This window comes from Ambystoma mexicanum, chromosome 13, assembly GCF_040938575.1.
Source record: "Ambystoma mexicanum isolate Mex_15411 chromosome 13, UKY_AmexF1_1, whole genome shotgun sequence".
Taxonomy (NCBI): Eukaryota; Metazoa; Chordata; class Amphibia; order Caudata; family Ambystomatidae; genus Ambystoma; species Ambystoma mexicanum.
The window spans coordinates 479819801-479842448 of NC_090938.1; the positions used below are offsets into that span (position 1 = coordinate 479819801).

Here is a 22648-nt window from a genome sequence, read left to right on the forward strand (position 1 = left end):
CAGGTGCAGTCAAATGGATAGAATCATTCCTGAGCGACAGAACCATTAGAGTATTCTTCCCATCAGCAGCGGCCGATCCCACCCCAATCGTGTGCTGGGTCCCTCAGGGCTCTTGCATGTCCCCAACTCTGTACAACATATTCACCAAGCCTTTGTTCGATGATCTGGACCTTCTGGGTATCACCTACACTAACTATGCAGATGATATACAGATTCTGCTCCCACTTTCCGGGGATCATGGCAAGGACTTGGCATTGGTGAATAGGATCTACCTCATCATTCAGGCATGGATGGCCACACCTGGCCTATGCCTGAACGATGACAAGACAGAGTTGATAATTCTTGGCACCCCCTCTAACATCTCCAAACTAGGTCACGAATACTCCTCTTTCATCATTGATGGCAACAATATCATAGTCTCTAAGGAGGTAAAAACCCTATGAATTTACCTGGACGACACTATGTCATTCAACAAGCAACTGAAATCCCTCGCATCCACTACAGCTTACACTTGCAAGCTTATTAGAGCTGGCAAGCCCTTCCTCTCCAATGATAGCTGCATTATACTGGCTAGAGCACTAATCCTCTCCAGATTAGACTACTGTAATGCTCTATACAGTAGTGCCAACAAAGCCAGTATCCAAAAACTCCACCTTTTTACAAAACAACGCTCTCAGAGCCGCACTAGGCACTAACAAAAGAGCGCATATGACAGCAATCAGACGCCAGTTTAATTGGCTATTTACCCATAACAAAATTCAACTAAAAATAGCCTCCTTGACACACAAAGCACTACACAACGCTGCCCCTAGCTACCTAATCAATAAACTGTCCAGAAAAACTTCCAGCAGGCCCACTAGAGCTGTCAATTCAAACTGCCTGGTGGTACCAAGATTTAAGTCCTCCAAGATCGGCGGCAACAGCTTCCCTGTGAAGGCCGCTAAACTTTGGAACTCACTGCCAAACGAGCTGAGAGCTGATCAACCTTATCCACTTTTCAGAAAGAACCTCATCAACAATCTTAATCTGACGAAGACCAATCTCAATTTAAACTACTGTACTACATGACACTTCACCCCCAGATTGTAAACTTCAGTATATAACAATGTAAATAACTTTCTTTGTAAATTTACCATATATGCATACCATTGTATACTTCTGTATATTACGATGTAAATAACTTTGTTGAAATCTATTACCAGCACACTGAGCCCTACCTGTTTTGTATCTTACTTGTCAATGTATACTGTTTACCATTATGTAACTTTGTAAGCTTTGCATATCCTTTGCTGTGCCCTGCTACCTCCGGGTCCGATGCGCATTACAAATTTAATAAACAAACAAAGTCATACCACTGTGGGAAACGTGCTGGGCGAGTTTCTTGATTAATAGTATGGTAACCAAGGAAGAACAATATTACATACATTTATAACTATGTGCATATTTAATGCAGAACTACTTATTGTTGAGTATGAATACATTATCATTAATTGTGTATTATAACAGAATAGAAGTTGCATTTTATTAATGCACCAAGAGCATGGGAACAATACTGTATTATAATTCTTCATGCTATAATGACACCAATAAAAATGGTTGAGGAAAACCTCTGTGTCTGGCCTATCCTTGATCTGGTTTCATTTCACATCACAGCACAAATTCACAGGTGTTCAAAGAGTATTGATGCAAAAGGACCTATGAAGGTTTTAGTGAGTGCTTTGACGAACCCAGAGAATGTGTCCCTTCTCCCAGGGCAGCCACCCCCTTTCAGACCAGGGAGGTGAGCCAGCTATGCTTAACACCTCCCCAGGGGACAGGGCAAGCAGGATCCCACTGGGGGTGACTCCCTCTTGGAGGACAAGTAGTCCTCAGAAAGAGTTTTATTCCAGCTCCCTCAGATACGTTTCCATGTGTTTGTTGGCTGCATGCAATTGAGAAAATCAATTGTGTGCAAGACCTTCCTGAAGTGGCTGGTTTGGTTTCAGACACTTTGATGTTCCCAATGTTGTGTGGACCCCAAAATCAACAAGCGACAGCCTGAACCATAAAGAGGCCGGACTTTGAGCACTTGAGAGGCACTCCCCTGGAGTGAGTTGCACAGGGAAGAAGTCCTACGAAATCTACTGCAGGTGAAGGAAGTCCCGCAGAGCCAGCCGCAGACAAATACAGTATTGCAGGGCTAGTCGCAAGAGGAGACGTTCTCTGGTAAAGTGGGGACTAGAGGCTCCCAGACACGCATCTGATGGGGAAGAGCAGGAGCTCATGGAACTCTGCTCTCTCTGGCGTGGTGAGAGGAGAAGTCCAGACCATGCTAGGCATGGGAAAACAGCACCCGCTGCACCCAACGCTGACGAACCGACGAGGAGCAGCCGAGAGAAGCCGGCACGACGAACTGATGTGGAAATCCAAGTGAGAGACCAGATCGTGCTGCCATGCCAGCCGAGAAGACACCCCCCCATAACCTTTCCAGAGGAATGCTGCTGCAGCAAACAACCACTTGGGTTTACCAATGAAACCCCTTTTCCAGGAGCTGGTGTCTTCCTTTGGTCATCAAAGTATGGCCCCTCCCAGCACATCCTTTATGGGAGACATACTTTTCTGTTAATTTTCACCACTGCAGTCTTTGGTCGAATAGTACAGCATCTGGGTGAGAGAATAGCGCCCGTGGGAAGCACATTGGGTAGCAGCCTGACTAACCTCTTCCCTAGTAACCTGCTTCCCCCACATGTCATGATTGGGGAGTTCCTGGAACTCACCACACATGATCAGAAGAGTACACATACAAATTATGCAATGATGTCTGGAAATTGAGATGTTGAGCAACGCTCCAGACAAGAGGTGGGAGTATTTTACTCTTTTTTAAAGTTAGGAATACATTTGTTTTTTTAAAGACTAAAAATGTAATTTGCATTCAGAAGGGGGCATTTTTTCTTTTAGGTCAGTGAACATATATTTGATCGCTAAATAGGGTTTTGTAATCCATATTCTTCCACCTAGTAATTCATGCACATTAATAATTTTGAGGAGAAACACAGCCAACTAGATAGCTCATAATGCAGGCCTTTTTTGGATGTTATATGATCTGCATTCCAAGCACCCTGTGAGGCTCACAGCTCCACCATCCACCATTTTCCTCACAGCACCACCATCCACCCCTGTCTCCCAATCCCCTGTACACCTGCCTTTGCCCTCTGTCCTCCCTTCATCTCTCCTTGTCCAGCTGTCACCCCCTGTGGCCCTGTGATGCTGGAGACATCGGACAGGCTTCTTTGTCCGTTTCCTATTTTTTTGGGTAGGGATATTTTTTCTCTGTTTTGTTGGAAGCATTTGCCTGTTTTCAGTGGGTATAAGAGACTGGTACAGTGGCTATCTTTAGGGCTGATGTAAGGGGGGAAATGAGAGAAAAACAAGAGCGAATTTCTGAAAAAGGTTGGAAATGCCAACAGTGAAGCACCTTTGTCCTAAACACATGCAACATTTGTGTTCAGGGAGAAAGGCAGGAGAAGTCAATCAGCAAGGCCTAATCAACTTAAAGCTTTTGCAGTGAAATAACTAGGAGCAACTAGGAGCAATTAGTGGAAATCAAGCACTCTAGGATACCTAGGGAACAGCATTGCCAGGAATCTGTTAAATGAATCACACGCACCTGCAGTATACATACATTTCTTAAGATTATTTTGTTGTGGTGATGATGGGCAAGCCCGGGATAGAAGTGTGACAATGTAATGAAAGTGGCGCTTTATGTGGGATAGGATAGCTAGTGTGGAATGTTGGGAAACGATATGGAAAGGGTAGGGTGGGAAGTTCGAAGTTCCAAGAAGTCTGCATCGGACATGTGGGGGTATCGGGCTGAGGACCGGGCTGGTCCACCCCTACCTGATATACGTCTCCGAAGCTGGATGAGGAAGGATTCAGAGAAAGGCCAATCAGCAGTGAGAATTCAAACCAGTAAGGGGAATAACTTAATCAGTGACAACCGTTGGGAATGTGCCCCGGCCTAGGTACTATAAAAAGGAGTGGCTGGGCTCAGTAAGCGCAGCTGTCCGGAGAAAGCAGACATGTTAATCCACGCTCCCTTGATATAAGGGGACATTTTGAAAGACAAATGCTGGAAACCTTGCAACTACGAAGGAGAAAATACAGCATTGGAGGAAGTTAGGGAAAGCCAGCCATAGAATCATAGACACTGGACAATCTGCAAAGACAAGGTGTCCAAAGTGATTGAGCGTCTGAAAGAACCAAGACACAAGGCTTTCCACCAGCAATCCCTAGGTGCAATAAGTAGAGAACCCTGTCCCATGGCAGGGGGACATTACCACATTGGATATGTGAATTGGAGAAACCCAATGTCTAGAAAAGACCTGCTGTGCCCCCAGAGAAGGCTCAGGCTTCAGGATGGACCGGTTGTAAATCCTAACGAAAGCCAAGGTCCAGGAGGGAACTGTTGGGAATCCTGACGAAACCTGTTAGGAAGGCCAATATAGGGTGTCTCAGGGAAGAAACACTGCAATTACCACAGCACCTTAGCACATACAAGCCTGCTTCATTTGCATAACTATGGTCCTAACAGGACAGCAATGTTATCACAAAATATTTCCCCTTCCCATCCATCCATCCATCCATCCGTGAGTTGGAAGCATCCCTTTCCCGCTTTTCCTTTCTTTTGTCGTCCCCTCATTAATTTTCTCCCCTCTAGCACACAACGGTATGGATACCTCTATTGGGGGAGGAAGGGGCACAGTATGCCACTCCATAGACAAACCTGAGCGCTCAAACTACTAAGATGGTGATTTGGTGCAGTATTAACACATGATAACATAAATTAAAAGAATATGTTTGGAACTTCCTTATTTGACCATACACCAGAGTTAGACCTGGAAGGAACCCAACTCAACTTTGTGTTGACCAGTCCTGACCATGGTTTGCTTAGATCAATCTTTATTTAGCTGTATGGTCTACCCTAGTTCCCATGGGCATTCATCCAAACACTTCTGTAATGAGTGAAAAATAAAAGGAGTGATCAACCACCTAAGTTACATGTCAAGTGTGTCATTGCTTGGCCCTGACACAGTGTGCAAGGTGGAGAGGTTAGGGCTCTAGCCATGTCATTTGGAAAGGAAAATTGTGACGTTTATGGATGGTCCAGGTTGTTTGTGACATTAACGCAACTAAAATAGTGTTTCACATGGTTCTCTTTGTGGCACTAACATATACCCAATGTGAGGAATCTGAGGGTGGCCTCACTTCTTTCACCAATATATCCTCCACCGAGGTGGCCAAGGAAAAGTCATCGCTTTCGCATCCTGAGCCCGGGGTGGATTTGCAAGGGAGGATCACATGGGTAGAGGAGACTTGGGGAGTAGGGATGAGGCCCCCTTGGGTGAGACACAGTATCCCCCATTTCCCTTTTATAAGGAGTGAAATATTCCCCAGGCCTTTATAGGGTATTACCAATCTCTTACCTATTTCTCTAGAAAACACTCTCCCAATACACACCAGTCAGGTACTGAGACGAGGAAGAGACAACCCAGAGTCCTATATCCTCTCTCTATTAACTCAGACATACATGAACACCACTCTGGTACTGGGACGAGGAAGAGGGATGCTGAGTACCAAAATTGTTATGCAGTAAAGGAACATTGCCTGCCCCTAGGACCAGGGGGCAGTATAAATGTCCCACTGAGGTGAGACTAAGTAGATTGCCTGTGGAATGCTTGCAGGAGAAGTCAGAGGCGAACCAGAGAGACACGTGCCTGAAGCGCCTAGAAGCTGCAGTGTGTGGCAGGAGCATTTGAAAGGTCTCGTAGCAGAGCTGGTTTGAAATCCTCATGGAATCGGAGAGACCGTCTCTCTGTACAACTGATGCAGCAGAGATCCTGGCAGGGAGTGGCGCAGAGACAGCCACAGCGAGCCTGCCGATACAGAGAGCAGTACCTGGAAACCACATACCCAGCGAGTCAAAGGAGCCTGAATGACTCTGGGACGCTGTGGGGTGAACCGTGTGGTTTCTGCAGGTCGGATCACTTATGAGTGAGCGAGGGACCGTTTAGGCAATCTAAACGCCAGTCCAGTTTTAAATAAAGATTTTTGACAATACGCCAACCTGAAAGCTGAGAAAACTGAATGACAGAATTTTGTGAATACCGAACTGTTAATAAAATGAAATTGATAAGGCCAAGAAAGGGCCAGGGAAAAAGTCTTTGAACTTGTGAAAACGCCAGTGAACAGGGTGCAATTTCCCAGCAGGACAGTGAACTGGGAATGTGATGCTGCGTTATGCAAAGTGACTGAATTGAAACATTTTGTTTTGAATACTGAACTGAAAGAAAGCAAGTGTGATTGATTACCAATTAGATTGAAAGCAGGTGGTGAAATTTCCTGATGTAAGGAACTGTGAATTGTGTAAACTGAGACAAGCATTGGCAAGTACCATAAGAATATAAGGAACTGTATACATTGAAAGAGTAAGCAGGAAGAAGCAAGTAAGGTGTATCGGTTGCATGACCTTTAATGGGTGGACCGTGCAGTCCGACAACTGCGCCTAGACCGAGTACACCCACCTAAAGGAAAAGCCAAGTAACTCACCCATATATAAGCTTGTGATTGAAGAACAAGAAAAACCTGTTTGATCTAATCTTAATGGACTGAACTTTGTGATATTGGTGAAATGCAGCTCCACCAAAAAAGCTGGGAAGTATCCGAACATTGAGAGACTTCAAAGTTTGGGGAAGGGAACCCCTCTTTTTAACAAATTGAACTATCCTGAATGTTGGGGAAGGGAAATTCCCTTTTCAAACTAAGAGCTGGAAGAAGCTCTGAACATTTATTAGAACATTTCTCATTTTGATGCCGGCATGCCTACACATTATATGCAAGTAGCTGTAAGGGCAAGTGTAGGTTTTGGACACAGAGACATTTTCTTTCGACTTCCTGATGCAGATTATCATTCGTTTCAGTTAGGTAGGGAAATGCCACCTTAGCATAGGCCTTTTCCCAACCTTCTTTTTATTTTAATAAAAGCCTGTAACCCAAGCTTTACTTAGTTGTCTGTGTCTTAATTCCCGATGTCCGTCTGTCTGTCTGTCTCACTCACTCTCGCGCTCTCTCACTCACTCACTCACTCACTCTCTCTCAAAGATGAAAAAATGCTACCAGTAAATGGCACCAGCAACAAGGACAAACCCAAAATAAAATATCCACAGTGAAACTGCACACCACTGTTTTCCTGTGAGTCCACAAATCCACCTTTTGTAGTGCTGGAAAGTGGATAACCTGTAGACTGAAGGTATGAAGGTTGTCCAGTGATTCAAAGAAAACAAGTGGATTGCAAACAGCCTTGTAAAGCACTCGGGACCACTCATCCTTAGCTTGGTTCATGATAAAGCAACAATCCAAATATAAAAATATGTACACAAACCCCCAGAAAAATAGAGACATCCAAGATCCATATTTCACCAGTATAGATGTCTGCAAACCAATGCCCATAGACAGACATGAACACAACCGAAGACAGTGGTGCACCTAAATTAAGATATTACTAGACACAGATCAATACATACTTGGAGACAAACTACTAGAGAGAAAGCCACACATGGAAAAAGCTCAAAATACCCCTAGAAACAGACACATACACATGGACATTTAGGAAGTTCACAGAGGCAAGCAAATAAAATGCTTCCCACTAATCTAAAGAGAGTCAAAGGCCCTCATTACAGTTTTGCCAGTATCCCGCTAGTAATTACGGCGGGATACCAGCAAAATTGCCTTATCGTTTCTGCCACACGATATCACTTTATTACCGGGATATTACGGGCAGTGGATACGCCGATAAGTTCATATTCCATGGAGTCCCACAGGACTCCATGGGATGGGATTTCCAGTATTACCGGCACAGTTAGTACCAGTGATTCAGGCTTTTATTTGCCGGTAGGGGCCTGAACTCCCGGCAGGTCAGGCTTGATTGTAGATCACTGCCCCCACCGGCAAAGTTATGTTTCCCTGGTACGGAAAAAAAGCTTGTGCTGGATTTACAGGCATTTTTTCCAACAATTTTTCCGAACCACGGAACTCATAATGAGCCCCAAAGTAAAACAATCATAGACCAATGAGTGCACACGCCTTGCAACAGAAATTCACATATGTGCAGAGCCAGACACACTGCATGGCACAAACACACACTCAGAGATAGACATACACAAAGGCCCACAGACATACACTAAAAGCAGCAGACACGCACACAATGAGTGTGGAGGAAGTAAGAATGAAACTAAAATAATGCAAATTCTCACTTTTAGCACTGCTTTCTCGTCTTCATCCTCCACCTCTATAACTTCTTCGGCTCCAGCCTCTATAGCCATCTCCAGTGCCTGGTCTAGCTCAACGGGTTGGTTCTTGTGGTCGTCGCATCGGACTGCAATCACACCCTTATGACTGAAGCAGTGTCGAACTCCATCGCACAGCATTCCCCTACAAGATGAAACTGGGCTTTCAGTGCAGAACATATCCCACAGGCCCTCAGCGTGCACTTTAGTACTGTCAGCAGGGCATGCAGCAGATACACATTTCCTTTAATGCAGCAGTCACATAGTAACATTTAAAGGGTTGTCCTGCAAACCTACAATGTTCTCTGATTATTAGTGATACCGTGTGTGAATGAGTAACTTCAGAAGAATAACAAAAAATGTCCACTAGAAGAGCATACCACAAACATTCTGGTCTCTTACATAGGTGTTATTATCCAACTCCTGGGACTTATTTAATTGATATATAAATGAAGTAATGAACAGTTGGCCCTGTCAGGGTTTAAACCTGTGACGCACAAGTTTACACAGACAAGCACAGAAGGGGCTCAATTTAAGGAGATATTTTTGAAGAAGTCAGTCCTCATTCAGACCTACATTCTGATCAAATGGATTCCAACTATCCGTGCGCCAGGAGCAAACCTGGGTTTGAGAATATGGCTTTGATGCCCCGGTGGGGCTGGTCAGACATGGGAGGTACAGGCCTGCCAGCCCAAACTATGATAAGCCCGAGCAAAGCGAGAGCCTGTCGAGTGCTTTGGGGTCGTTAACTGACATGTTTGTTCCCCCCACCCCCGCACCAGGGCCTGAAAGCCATTCGCACCCAGGGTTTTTCCAGGATGCAAATGGTTTCTTTTTCCCACAGCCAATCTCCTGGGTGGTTGGGAGGAGAGGGCTGAAAAAAAGGTTTCCGCTGCCATAAGGATGGGGGCCGTATCGGAAAGGGCGCATGGAGGTAAGTTGTGAGGGGGAAGTGGGTGAGGGCTCCCTGTTGCCTTCCCACATAAAAAATAAAATGCTGCCACCCGGGGAAGGGCCTCGGGTGGCACGGGGAAGGGCCTCGGGTGGCTGGAGCAGTGGGCGGAGAATGTATATTATCGGCCAATGTTCCAGCCACCCGATCGGCTAATGGACCTTCCCCGGTTGTGAATTACAATTTATATGTACTATATGCACGATAATTTACAAACGCATTTAAATTAGATTAAATTGCATAAAATAACACTAGGACAATGGCAAAAAAAACACAGCCAGGGACAGGGACACAGTGTCATAGGATTGTCAACTTGATGCTCCCAACCCCTTTACCCCCGCCGGCACCCTATCAATCAGCATTTTCATGGGGAGCCAGCAACCCTTTTAGTTTGAAAGCATGTTTTAGGGTCCTAATGCTGTAAGGTACTTGGACAGACATTTGAATCCACATGAATAGCTTTTTCACTATTTCAGCTTACTTCATTCAGTAGAAATATCCTTTAAACCAGTGTGTAAAAGATGAAAGGTGATTGTTTCAGATTAGAAAACGTTCTTTACTCAATGATAGCCTTATACGTGGCCCGACACACACTAATTGATTTTCACAACGCCAACAAGCAGTTCACGTGTTCCATTGATACAGGAAGTTGCCTCACACAGCTGTAGAAAACAAACAAAAAAAGACAGACCTGTTTTTGTTCATCATGTACTTAATTTCCTGGCGGGCCCTATTGGGGTTGTCGGTTATAGCCTCTATAAGCAGGGAAGCGCCTCCAGGGCCACGTCCTTCATATAGCACATAGAGAGAGTTTTTTCCTTTTTCCTGAAAGAGACAAGCAGACATTGTTTTTTTTCTTTTGGCGCTAAGCATGGCTGAGGGGGCACAGATTTCGATATGAGGTGCAAAAGCATGGATGGATTTTAAAAATGATGTCCTGCGAAACAAGGCGAATGTATGTATTATAACAAATAAACATCTACCCAGTAATGTGCCCAGCTCTGTTGAACAGGACTCAAAACCCAGCACTTCCAAAGATAGAACAGACCTTTTCAAAGTATTAAACTACCAAGTATAAGGCCTTAAACAACGTAGATTAAATGCTGTCAAAAACCCGAGACGACTCCTGCAGTGAATAATGTCATATTTATTTATCAATTGACTCATTTTCAGTTCAATAACTTTATTTCGGCATTGAGTCATACAAGTATTGAATAGCAAATATAAACAGCACGATAATTTACAAACGCATTTAAATTAGATTAAATTGCATAAAATAACACTAGGACAATGGCAAAAAAAAACACAGCCAGGGAGAGGGACACAGTGTCATAGGATTGTCAATCTATGGAGGTCTAGGTCTAAGGGTGTCAGCTAAAGGCCTTTTCCCAAGTGGGATGATGTTTGGTCCGAAGAGCACAGGCCACCTTGGCATACTTTCCAGGTCGTAGCCACTGGGTTCACTTACACCATTTGCTGGGGGGCACAGGGGTTCTGCTATCTCCCAAGGAATCCCTTGGCGAGACCTAGGTCCCAGAAATGAATCCTTATGGAGTCTTGGGCACTACTCCCCTGCTGTCGAATCTTGGTGCAACTCAGAATGTGCTCTATGGACACAAATAAGCAACCCCTCACTAGCAGGATCCAGTGTAGAGATTTGTTGACGAGTGCTTCTCTGGATGCATGCTCGTCTGGTGCCAGTTTGGGGACCATTTGCAGACATAATGTGCCCCCAGCCTGAGGTGCTGTTTGCCTTCTAGTTTTTGCAGTGGGAGCATAGTCCCATCTGCTTACTGTTTTATCACATACATGTTTTAGCCTGGTCGCCCTATCAGCCTGAGTTATAGCAAATAGTAATGGTGGGGGGAGGGGGAGTGGGGGGCGACGGCTGAATCTTGATCACTCTCCAGTGGTGATTACAACTCATTGTGGCTGTTTAAAACGAGGACCCTGTACCTTCTGATCCAATTGTAGTGTTAATGACCAGTTTATTCTCGTTGGTTGCCCTCTTCCCCCGCCCACCCTTGGAGGCTTTTGTAACTTTGCCAACTCTAGTGTTACTGGGACAGATTTCTGATTAAATCGATACGGTTTCAACTGGATTATTTGAAAACCCCTCCCGCCCTCTTTGCAATACAAAGCCTCCCCCCTATCCAATCCCCTTCCAAAAGCTTCCACCAATGATAGGACCAATTTCTCTAAAATTAAATGTTCGGCAAGAACAATATTTCCTTGGCATTCTTTGCTCGCTGGGCTCCCCTCACCAAGGTGCTTGGAGGAGCGCTTTACTACTTGTTTGCAAGATCAACATTACTAGTTTCCCCTGCTGACAACCTCTCAGAGCACCCAGTCGCATTTCCCCAATTTTCCATCATACAAGTTTCTCCATCCAACGTTGGCTGGATGAGATCCCTGTAGGCACTGAACTTGCCCATTTTGGAGAGGTGGTTCATTAGAAGGGACTGTCATAGGTAGCATACTGCCCCCCCACCATCTGATACAGCATTTTCAATATTGGCCGATGGATGGGGATTCTCCAACCAACACTGTCTGTGGGAGAGAGGTAAGACAACAGAGGCAACGGTTGTTGCTTTAGTAAGACCCAATAGACTTGTCAGATAGACCGACAGCCGCAAACGAGAGTGAGTGGTCGATGCCAGAGTCCATAGGGTGATCCCCCAACTTGCGCACCAAGGGGCATATGGGCTTGTCAGTTTTAATGACGGTGTCAGCATTATGTGTAATCTTTCCCCTCCTGGGGTCCAAACTGAGAGGGATATTGGATGTGCCCAAGAATTTATGAACTTCGCTGATAAGGGAATAAACTGCCCCTGAAGACCTTGGGTGCTTAGGTAAGCTGGTCTTGGCGGGGCATAATGGGGGTGGTGGGGCTGCTACCAGGATTTTCCTGCTTGTAGCCCCAACAAACATCTGAATTACTCAGGCCCCTTTAGTCCTGCATAAGAGGAGTCCACAATAATCTAATACTCTATAGGTAGCTTAATTTGCCTGGCTCTGTTGCCCCAGTTAAGGGAAGTCAGTGACCATTTTACCAACAGTGCAGGATTACTTGTTCCAATACACTGCAGTGGCCATATGTCTACAACTCTCCATCTGTATCAAGAGTTCCTCCACTTCCTTCTCCACACTCCTTCTCCAAAAAGCATGCCTTCTTAGTTACATTTTTCAAGGTTCTTTATTGTCCTAATGAACACCCCTCGATCCCCTTCTTACTTTATAGCATTTCATAGATAAATCAAAGAGAAGCAGTATTTCCCAAAGAAACCCCCGTGATATTTAGGTAGGATGGCAAAAAAGTGTCTGTCAAACAACAATTCTTTTGGTTCTTTATACTCCGTTCAGAAAGATCTTGTTTAGCAGATGATCTGATATGCTCCTCCATCAGGAATCCTCCTATAAACTCTTTAGGTATCTTGGTATACTTCTTCACCATGTGTTTTGCAAAATCAGTATGTCTCTTTATACCACTTTAATGGATCTCCTGGTATACTCCCCTGCCAGGAATCCTGTTGTATGTCAATTAAATCCACTGCCAGGTATCTGGTCACAATGTCTTATACTTCCATCTACTTTGAGTGGATTACCTGGTATACTCTCCTGCCAGAAATTTCTTTCTGGGGTCTTGCAGATCCGCTGGCATACTTCTCTGTCAGTCCCCCCCCTCCCCCAAAATGTTCACTGCTTCTCAGTTCCTTCTCAGTGTCACTGTCCTTCAGTATAGAACAGTTGTATTGCTTCACTGCGTTTCTACTTTTATTTGCTCAAGGTATTTTTTGTTCCAACTTTCCCCACACTGACACCTCATACATGTGGCAGTTCCACTCTCACCCGCCGGCTTCTCTCCGCATCTGGGACTGAAGACTGCTGCTTCTCTGCACGACTGTCTCTGGTAGGTCTGCTGCTGCTGCTGCTCCAACGGTCCTCCTATGCTGCCTGCAGCGTCTCTCTGAATCTCGTGCCACGTCGGAACGTAGCCTTTACAATTGTGACCTGCAGTCTGGAATTGCCTGCTTTCTTGATCTCCGGCACAGTCCTTTCCCGTACAGCTTCCTTCTTTGGCTCTGTCTTTCTTCGTTCGAGTACGAATACCATCTTTAAAATGTTGCAGGCACTCTTTGATTCATCAAAACAACTAGGCTGCATATTCAGCTTTGTGTTTCTCTGAATCTGTATCAACTCCTTGTCTCAGTACTTGAGGCTTTATGGGAGTTGGAGTCCATAGAATTTCTAAGATTTCTAAAGTCATATTGTTTAGAAGGTTTACTTAGAAAAACATTACAAATAGGAGATGTTGGGTGTGTGTTATGTGTGCGTGAGGTATGAATGATATCTTGTCTAGAGTGATTTTCCGGAAGGGATTTCCGAGTTTTACCATGAGAGGGATTTATACAGTGAAAACAAGCCATCAACAGGAATTATAAAGTCATCTTCTTGGGTCACCACTTCTTCCAAACAACCATCACCTCACCTCCCACGTGATCCTCCTTCGTAATACCAACCCCACAGTCAGGATCAGGTAGCTCCCGTCCGCATGCCACATAGGAGAGCCTTGCTGGGGAATCAGTGATGATTCCACAGGATTCATCACTCAAGGTAGTGTTAGGCTTCCAGTATACAGACTTTATAATCTGAGGCAATCCCCAACATGAATGGAGTGTGGCCAGAACGGTGAATGTTTCCGATATCGTGATTTGGGACGTTTTGCGTTGCCCCCCTATACGGCCCCGAAGTCAACACAAAGTCAATTCTTGAGTATACATCATGCGCTCCAGAATGGTAACTATAATCCCTGTCTGTAGGGTGTTACAGTCTCCTAGTAAACGACAATTTGAAATTTTTGATTAAACTTCTAAGAGCCCTACGTCCTTTGGCTTTCTTCTAGGCTCTGGTTCCTCCCTCGACTTCTATGCAACGAAGAGTCAAGAACCGCATTAAAGTCTCCACCCAACAAAACATTTCCAGACTCTTGCTGCCTGGTATTCCAAGAAATCTATGATGCATATCTAATATCTACCATTCTGAGGTGGCAGGCTTGTTCAGAACTGAAAAACTGTTGCGTATGCTCGTAGACGAAAAATGTGGGAATGCTCGTAGACGAAAAATGTGGGAAAATCTTTCAGCATTTCACCATCTACCCAAGTATGGCCCGGAATACAAATATTAAAGTATTAAAGTATCCCATATTGGAGTGGGACCGAGCAATTCACGACTTGATGTATGGCCGTGAATAGACACACGCGAAAATCTATCTAATGTGATTTGTCCTCGAGTGATCCACTGCGACTACCTTGTCAATTATCAATCTCTCATGAAATATCTACCAGGGGTACAAGAATCATCGTTTGATTTTGAAGAAATCATTGTCCTGAAGATGGTCTTTAATTCTTGAGTTAAATGACACTAGGGACAGTGTCAAATATATTAAGCAGGCCGAAATATGTCGACTATCTAAGATACCCACAAAAATCATTTCGGGATCTTATTCTGCACCTCTGTTAATTGCGTCTGTTGTATTGCAACTTTTTGCAATTGAGTGTTGTTCAATTCATATCCCCCTTGTTGTTTTTTAAGTGTTGCAACTTTTGTCCCTTGTGTACTGTGTCACATTTGTGGACCCTGTCCATTTTTATCAGTATCAAACACACCAAAACAAAGCTGTCAAATTTTGTGTTTTTTGATGTAATTTACAGAAGTCTTTGTATGTAATATGAGTAATTAATAAACAGTTTTTTTTACATAAGCATAGTGTGTACTCCACCATACATCATGTGGAACACAGGTTACCATCATTACAATTGTTAAGGTGCAAACATTTTTCTATTGGCAAAGTAGCGCAAAGAGGGGTAATAAAGTCATTCTTGTTTATATCCTTTGTGATTTCAGTTCCCTCCCAGTACTGATCCCCCATTAACAATAAATTGGGAATTTACCCGAGTACCGTAAACCTTGAGACAGGACAGCATCTTCGCTCAAGCAAGTAATTCGTTACTGTTTTTCCATGTGGCAACATTTTAAGCACCCAAAAATAGTACAAAAAGTAGTAACAATAGTTGGGAGCATCACAGACTATTACGGGGGGAGGAGAAGGGTGCCTTATTAATGCACCCAATCCCCTGAAGAAACAGAAAAATAATAACTAACCATATTTTATGCTGGGAGTGAATAAGTGCCCAGCGAGTAGATCTTCTATTCGGATATAACAATAACTGGTCTCCTATTGAAGACTCCATAGCATCTCACCACCTCTCCTGGGGTCCTCGGTATCGCTGGTTTATTTAGCATCAATTTTATCGTTAGGTTTTTGGCAAGTGCTTTGTCTCCCCAAAAGCTTTTCTTCCCTCAACTACATTGTTGGGGACATTGGGGTAGATTGCAACGTGTAAGCCTCTCAGCGACACCCTTCCTTTTTCTCTGGCTGTTTTAGGAATTCTCTGTTTTGTATCAACTGTCATAAGTGATAATAACCTGATGAGGGGATTTCCCTGTTTTGCCTAGTCTATATGCCTAGTCCAAATTAAGGAGATATATGACGGCATCTCGGAGTAAGACACAGACAACAGATTCTGAATTTGAAATAAAACTTAAAGCCAGGATGGAAAAACGCCTATCTTGCCCTATACTATGGTGAGATTTCTCTATCGAACTAAAGCCAAGGAAAGTCAGAGTCAGAGTTCAATTTAGGAATCTGTCTGTGTCCAAAATATATACTTGCCCTCACAACAAATCTATACAATGTGTAGAGATGTCAGCATCCAACAAAACAGTGTTCAACACAAAGTTCGGAGCTCCGTCCAGCTCACAGCTCCCTTCCCCAAATATAAAACAGTACCAACAAAAAGTCCCAGGATTGCCTAAAGTTTAGGATGATAACGTTTTAACCAAGACTCAGGGTTCCCTTCCCCAAGACTCACTACCAATATCGCAATAGTATTTTCAGTCTTCTTTTAAATTTTGCGCAACACTTGCACCCTTCTCTATAGGATTGGTCCTTATACAAAAAATATCTTGACTGATAGTTGCAGTTCATTCAGCTTTCAAAGTATATTTTATTATTTACAATTTCCCCCACTTTGCTGTTCAATATGCCTCTTTTTGGCTAATTATTAAAGTTCACTCCCAAAGTTCCCTTCACCTTTAAGTTTCAACATATAGTGGGTTCACTTGTCTTGTTAACGTAGTTTACTTTAAAGTTCAGTATATATTGGTTTCACTTAAATTCAAAGTTCTTGGTTTCTCTAGAAGGTTAAGCTTATATAGATGTTAATTATATTAAAGTTTCATTAATTTCTGAGTTTGGCACATGAAGGGTTCATATGAATTTAAAGCTTCATTCATTTGTAATCGTTATAGGTGATAGTCCTACGTATTAAGGTTTCATTTTGTTCAGAATTCATTAATTGTGAAGATATATTTGTTAAGGTTTTCATTTGGTTAGTAATTCAATAACCACAGAGATATATTTATTAAAGCTTTTGTTCAAGTCATCTCGTTGTTTCATATCTTTGTAGATTGCCTTTTATAATGTGCCCAGCACTCAGAAACTTTCAAAACCGTGCTTTCATATGCACGTGACCACTCTGCTACAAAGTATTCTCAATTGTTCAATGGTTAACAAGGACTCAGATAGATTGGAGACCTTCAAAAACGTGTTTAATCATACACGCTACCACTCCGATAAAATGTAATCCTCTGTGTATGTTCAAACACTCGCATACCGGGTTTCCTCTTTCATAGAAACTCACTGGTTGCATTCACGGGTCTTCAAGCAGCTTTAACAGGCTGGAGGTGCGAATGTGCAATCAGCTCTGCCTAACCCTCATTAAGGGGATATGCCTGACTTCTACAATTCTCAACAGGCCCATTCCTTGTCCCAGTACCAGAGTGGAAAAAGCACCTATTCTTCATTACTCCCGGTTGCCTCTTCTTCGTCTCAGTCAGTGGTCATATATGAGAAAGTAAGGGGATTTGACTCACAATAACTAATGAAGGTGGGGAAAGCGTTGGGCTGGTCATTAGTAGGAAAAGGGGGATAACCATGTCTCTCCCAAGGGCATCCCACTCCTAGTTCCCGAGGACACACCACCCCCGAGGACACACCACCCATTTTATATTCAACCCTTTTTGCTTTCTTCCTGGCACGTCTAGATTGAGAATACTTCCTACCCTTTTCTTGGTCAAATGGACATGAATAACAATATCCCATAACTGCCCCTGGAATACAGGTTTCTCCTTGGAAAGAAAGTGGGGAGTACTGTGTCACGCCTGAAGGTACCTCAATCCCAATCCCCAAGGATCCTCCACAAAGGTGATCCTCCCTCGGCAGTACACCACCAGGGCCGGGATCCAAGAGCGATGGCCTTTCCCTGGCACCTGTGTAGAGGTTTACCAAGGGACTGGAAGTGAGAATACCCTCAGGTGTCTCACAGATGCATAATTCCTTTTCCAAGCAGTTCTGACAAAGTATGCATCTTTCTCTTTCTAAGGCATCCCGTCTACTACCAAAATACTTTAAGACACATGCTTTTTATGTTTAACTCCATGTTCCCTATTTTAGCCACCTCTTCCTTCAGTTCACTGTAGGCTCTTACGTTTCCTGTCATCACTCCGGATACCTTCTCTGATTTAATTTCTACTTTTGCCATCCTACCTTCCAGAAGTGTCACTTTTGAAGAAAGGTCTCTAAGAATGGTCTTAATTTCTGCAACTTTCTGGGCTATTTCCAAGAGCCGGGTATAGATTTATTTTGGAGTTGGAGGTTTCTTCTTCCTTCTTCGGACCGGGCCCGATATGCTTAGGTTTTACGGGGTTGGGTTCTCAGCTAGATCAATCTTTTTCTTGCTTTTTTAATTGGTCATTTTATCATTGGCCTATCTAATGTCTGGGAAGAGCAAGAGCTCACAGTTCAAGCTGCTGCTCCGTCTGCTGACATTCCAGAATCCTTTAACTGTATTTTATTTGTAATGTGAAATCTGTTTTCTTGCACAGGATCTGAAAAGATGTTATCTTGGCTCACGTGGAATCAGAGTTTTAAATGGAAAGCCTCAAACAGCTTCCCAAAACAAAAAGCAAGTATATAAATCACTAAACTACAATGAAAAAGTTGCTGAACTTTCTTTTAATAAAAGCCACCATTTTGTCATGTGATATTTGAAGGTTTGTGCTAGGGGTGCAAAGTATGTAGACTGTTTATTAGCACTTTATTCAACTGGAGATTTAAGGAGTTTTTCACAACAATGTACAAAAAGAACTAAAAATGCAATTAGAGAATTAGAACATTGTAGATTGCTGGGTGTTATATTTTAACTTGACGTTGACTTGAAAAATGAAGATACAGCAATTGTACAAAAGTGTGCAAGTGGGTGAATACTGAAACTTCTGAACTGGTTTTCCAGACTCTGATTAACTATTTAATGTTTTGGGCAATGTCTTATGAGATCTCTGGTCTAGTAAAGGTTAATCAGTGTCTAAAGTATCTCATAATGAATATATGTTTGTTATGTCAGATCGTGTTCAACTGTGCAGAACTTAATACAGTATCGGATGATAAAGCGAGACTGGTAGATCAATATATGTTGCGAGTAAATTTCAGATGTATTCAAATGAAAGCAAATTGTCAGGATAGGTTCACTATCTTTGAAACTATTACTCCTATTTGGCACAGTTCCCTGCCACATCACTCAGTTTCCCTGCTTGGTGCATGGACTGACCCTTTTCCTTTGGATGGGGCATCTCCACCATAAAAGAAACATTCATGTCCCACTGGACTCGTTCGCAGCCAAAGGACAGGGGTGCAATTTTGGTTCTCTTGATGGTCAGTGTTTTGCCTTAGCTTTTCAGACTATTTTGTCAGAGTCAATTTCTCAGCACTGGAGTATAGTGATTTCACGCGTTCCTGATAATTAGAGATGTGATGTAGTATCCAACACCCTGGTAATTCCCCCACCTCTTCCATGTACACTTCATCACTACCCCAAGTGAGAAACAAGAAATGTTGCTTTTCCTGGTTTGATAGTGCTCACAGTTTTGTTTCTTTCCCAGAGTGTGGTATCTTATTAAATTTCTCTGTCCCTCTATACTTGTTCATTCCTCTGGCGTATTACAGTTTAATGTTTGTTTTCTCTGTTCCCTGGCACTCAGGGATTGGTCTCGCTATCCCAGAAAGCAGCCTCTGGCAGTTTCTCTCTCCCACGAAACTGTCACTCCACAAGAGTGAAGCGGTTTATCAACTCTCTTTTTCTACGACTGTTTAGTTAAGGGAGTGGAAACACCAACACAAGACTGTGGGCCCTGCAACCTCGCTTTTTTATGTGTAATTATATTCAACCTGAACTTCAATATTCATGTGAAACAAACCATACGTAAAACTCCAAATTACAAATAAAACTGCACAATTTCACGTTTCTCGTTTTCAGACCGTGGCCTCGTCCAAAAAAATGACACATTAATGTTGTCTGTTGTAAATGATTTAATGTATTGTTCTCATTTATTTTGCTAACACTATCAATGCATTCAATGTTAAATTGGGTACATGTTTCGGGACTCACATGTCCCTTTGTCAAGCGGTCAGCAAATGAAATCACCACATTGTATTAGAACATTTCCTCCAGTTTTTTTCAAACTAATCCCAAAGTATACCTGAATGCCACAATATTTAAATAATTACACACTTCAAAGACCTTAAATCATTGAGTGTTTTAGTCCTTTGTGGCTCTTGCGACTGCTTTGTAACCTTAAATGATTCCCACCTCAAAAATATGTTTCAGCTGCTCTTGCCTTGGTCACATTCCTGCTAGTTCCACACTGCCCCCTTGGAATTCAGGTACTTGTAAGTTTGAATTCTAAATTGTTAGCGTGATTTTCACATGTGTTTATAGGTATTGGTGCCATGTTGTAATCACATTAATTCCACATGGTTTGTGGGAGGTTAAGTAGGAAACTCAAATGTTTTCCCTTCTTTTCAAATATTTTGCTAGGTCCTCATCAAGGTTGTTAATAGATCACTTCCAAAACCCTATACTTTAATTGTGCTAGTGAATTTTTCATGCTGCTAAAAGCCTTGTTACTAATGATTTTACCAAGGCGTGTTTATACAATGTATGTTCAATAACTCGCTTAATGTTTTAGTGGTTTCCTCCACATTTATGCTTTTAGATGAACATTGGATCATGCTAAGGAAGTGGACCCAGCGTCCCACAATGCACTGTTACTCTCTGACCTGGGCAGGATCTGTGTTTCCCTCTCTGCCATTATTCCACTCTGAAACATTTCAGCTATACGTCCAACTGCATTCCTTTTTTTTCGTCCCTTGATGGTTCACAGACCCTCTCTCATGGTCATTTCTGACTTGAATATCCTGTAAGCCTTCTCTGCAGTAACAGCTGCCCTTCTCTTCTTCACAAATTCCCCACTTCTATTTTCTCTAACTAATCTTCACAGGTCTCTGCTCGGACTTCAACGTGAATCCACTCCTCTCTACGTTACCAGACAAATGGTTAGATTAGGGCCAGCTGTTTTCCTGCTACATGGAATGGGTTTCGCAGGTCGGAGTCCCCTCTTTGGCTCTCCAGCTTAAGATACATCAGAGCTCCATTTCTCCATCCCGCTTTGACCCTCAGTTCCAATCACAGGCCTGGACCGGGAATAGCTTTCATCCATCTCACTACCCATCAGTGGATAGTGACACACATCTGCCAGCTGGCTTTACCACACTCCTTTCTCAGTGTCCTGGCTTGTTTATCACTTCACGCTGCTCAGCTACACAATGATGAGCTGTCCAGGATTTGTGTACAGACTATAGCCGTCATCACCACCTTGGATTCGTAAATGGGGTGCTGCAGGCTTCTCATCATGGAAAAGAAAGAAATACATTCTGGGAAGTCTGTCTTCTCTGAGGTGCTCTACAACTGCACTCTTTTGAGGCAGGTTATCACAGTGTCTAACATGCTGGAGATCATTAGGGGTAAATATATGTATTGGAAAATCAAAATACTTGACCACTGAAAGCATCATGGAATTGAATTCTTACAATCACAATGAAACAAAAGGTTAGAAAAGCCAACTGTTTAAGTGATTCATAAAAGAAAGCCCATATCATAGAAAGCATCTAACTATATTGGATGCTTTGGTACAGCCTTTCCCTACATGCTGCTTTAGTCTCAATGTGTGTACTTGTACCTCTGGGGTCCCACTCTGGACTTGTCCTTATACTTCTTCTCATTCCTTCTCAAATTTGTTTGCAGACTTCCAATATGAGTTGCTTTTTTAGCTTCCCACCTCACACTATTCTGGCTCTCAGGAAGCCAGCTGCGCCATTCCAGCTTTCACAGGGACTTACAGATTTCCTGGAAGCATTCCAGTGTCCCGACTCCTTCAGAAACACTGTCTCCTGGATTATCTGCCAACTTCCCTCTGCTACCTCAGGGTCTTACAACTCCTCCAAACACACAGTTATCTACTGCAGTCTTCCCCTGGGATCCGCCTGAACCAAAGTTAGAGGATGCACTGATCACAGCACCCTCTGAGCCCTCTCCTTCATGCTTCAGCAGCTACCAACGTGTCCCCCTCTTCTAAGGATCCACATCCTCTGGTGTGAAGTGCACCCTCATCATTAAATCACTCCATTGGTGGGAAATGTCATGACCTGCTCTCACTGGTTTACTGGTTTAATGGTCAGTAGCTCCTCATTATTGCCCTGCAATCTCACTTCCTAAGCTCAAGGCACATGGTCGAGGGAGGCGAGCTCAGAAAACCCAATGCCAAAATCTTGGCTTTCAAAGTAATTTCTCTTTGGAGCAGTTTGGTCCGTGGTCAGTGTTCTCTTTTCTCTGGTTTAACCAAAAACAGGACTGGCTGGGTTTCTGCTTCCAACAGGATCTGCATGCAACAGAAGTTCTTTTTTATTGGTATTTATTTACACTAGATGGTGGAACTAAACCACATGTTGCTTGTCGTTTTGATCAATGCCACTTCCGGATTGTACTTTAAAATGCTGCAAAATATGCAAACAATTTGCCAAAAAATGTACTTCTCGGATACTACCAAGTTTAACTGAAAAGTCACAATTGGCTCTTTGTGAATGTGAAACCATAAATACCGGGGAGGGGTTTTACTATCCAATATTTTAGGAACAAATATTTGTGGGTTGTACTTTAGCTTTAATGAGGAGTACTCCACCATGCCAGTGCACTCTGCTTCTCTCCCTCCAAACCAACAAGCCTGTTGTGTGTTGGGAGGGAATGTTAAAAAACCTGACTTGCAGTCCCTCTCCCACATTACAGTGAATGTGCTAATTGTTGAATGTTTAGCCTTTTAGTGTGAAGATGTTTCTGAATCAGAGTTGCGATGTGTCTTGTGT

General features: G+C 43.2%; 1 protein-coding gene across 2 annotated transcripts in view; it reads right to left on the minus strand.

Annotated features, from left to right (window-relative positions):
- TACO1 (translational activator of cytochrome c oxidase I) overlaps positions 1-22648 on the minus strand; it is a 250087-nt gene that overhangs the window by 51543 nt on the left and 175896 nt on the right. For both annotated transcript variants that reach the window (XM_069634123.1, XM_069634124.1), the window contains exons 4-5: positions 9965-10098; positions 8289-8466 (exon numbers count right to left, since the gene is read on the minus strand). In XM_069634123.1, coding sequence (XP_069490224.1) covers positions 8289-8466; positions 9965-10098 — 312 coding nt within the window. The remainder of the gene's footprint in view (positions 1-8288; positions 8467-9964; positions 10099-22648) is intronic.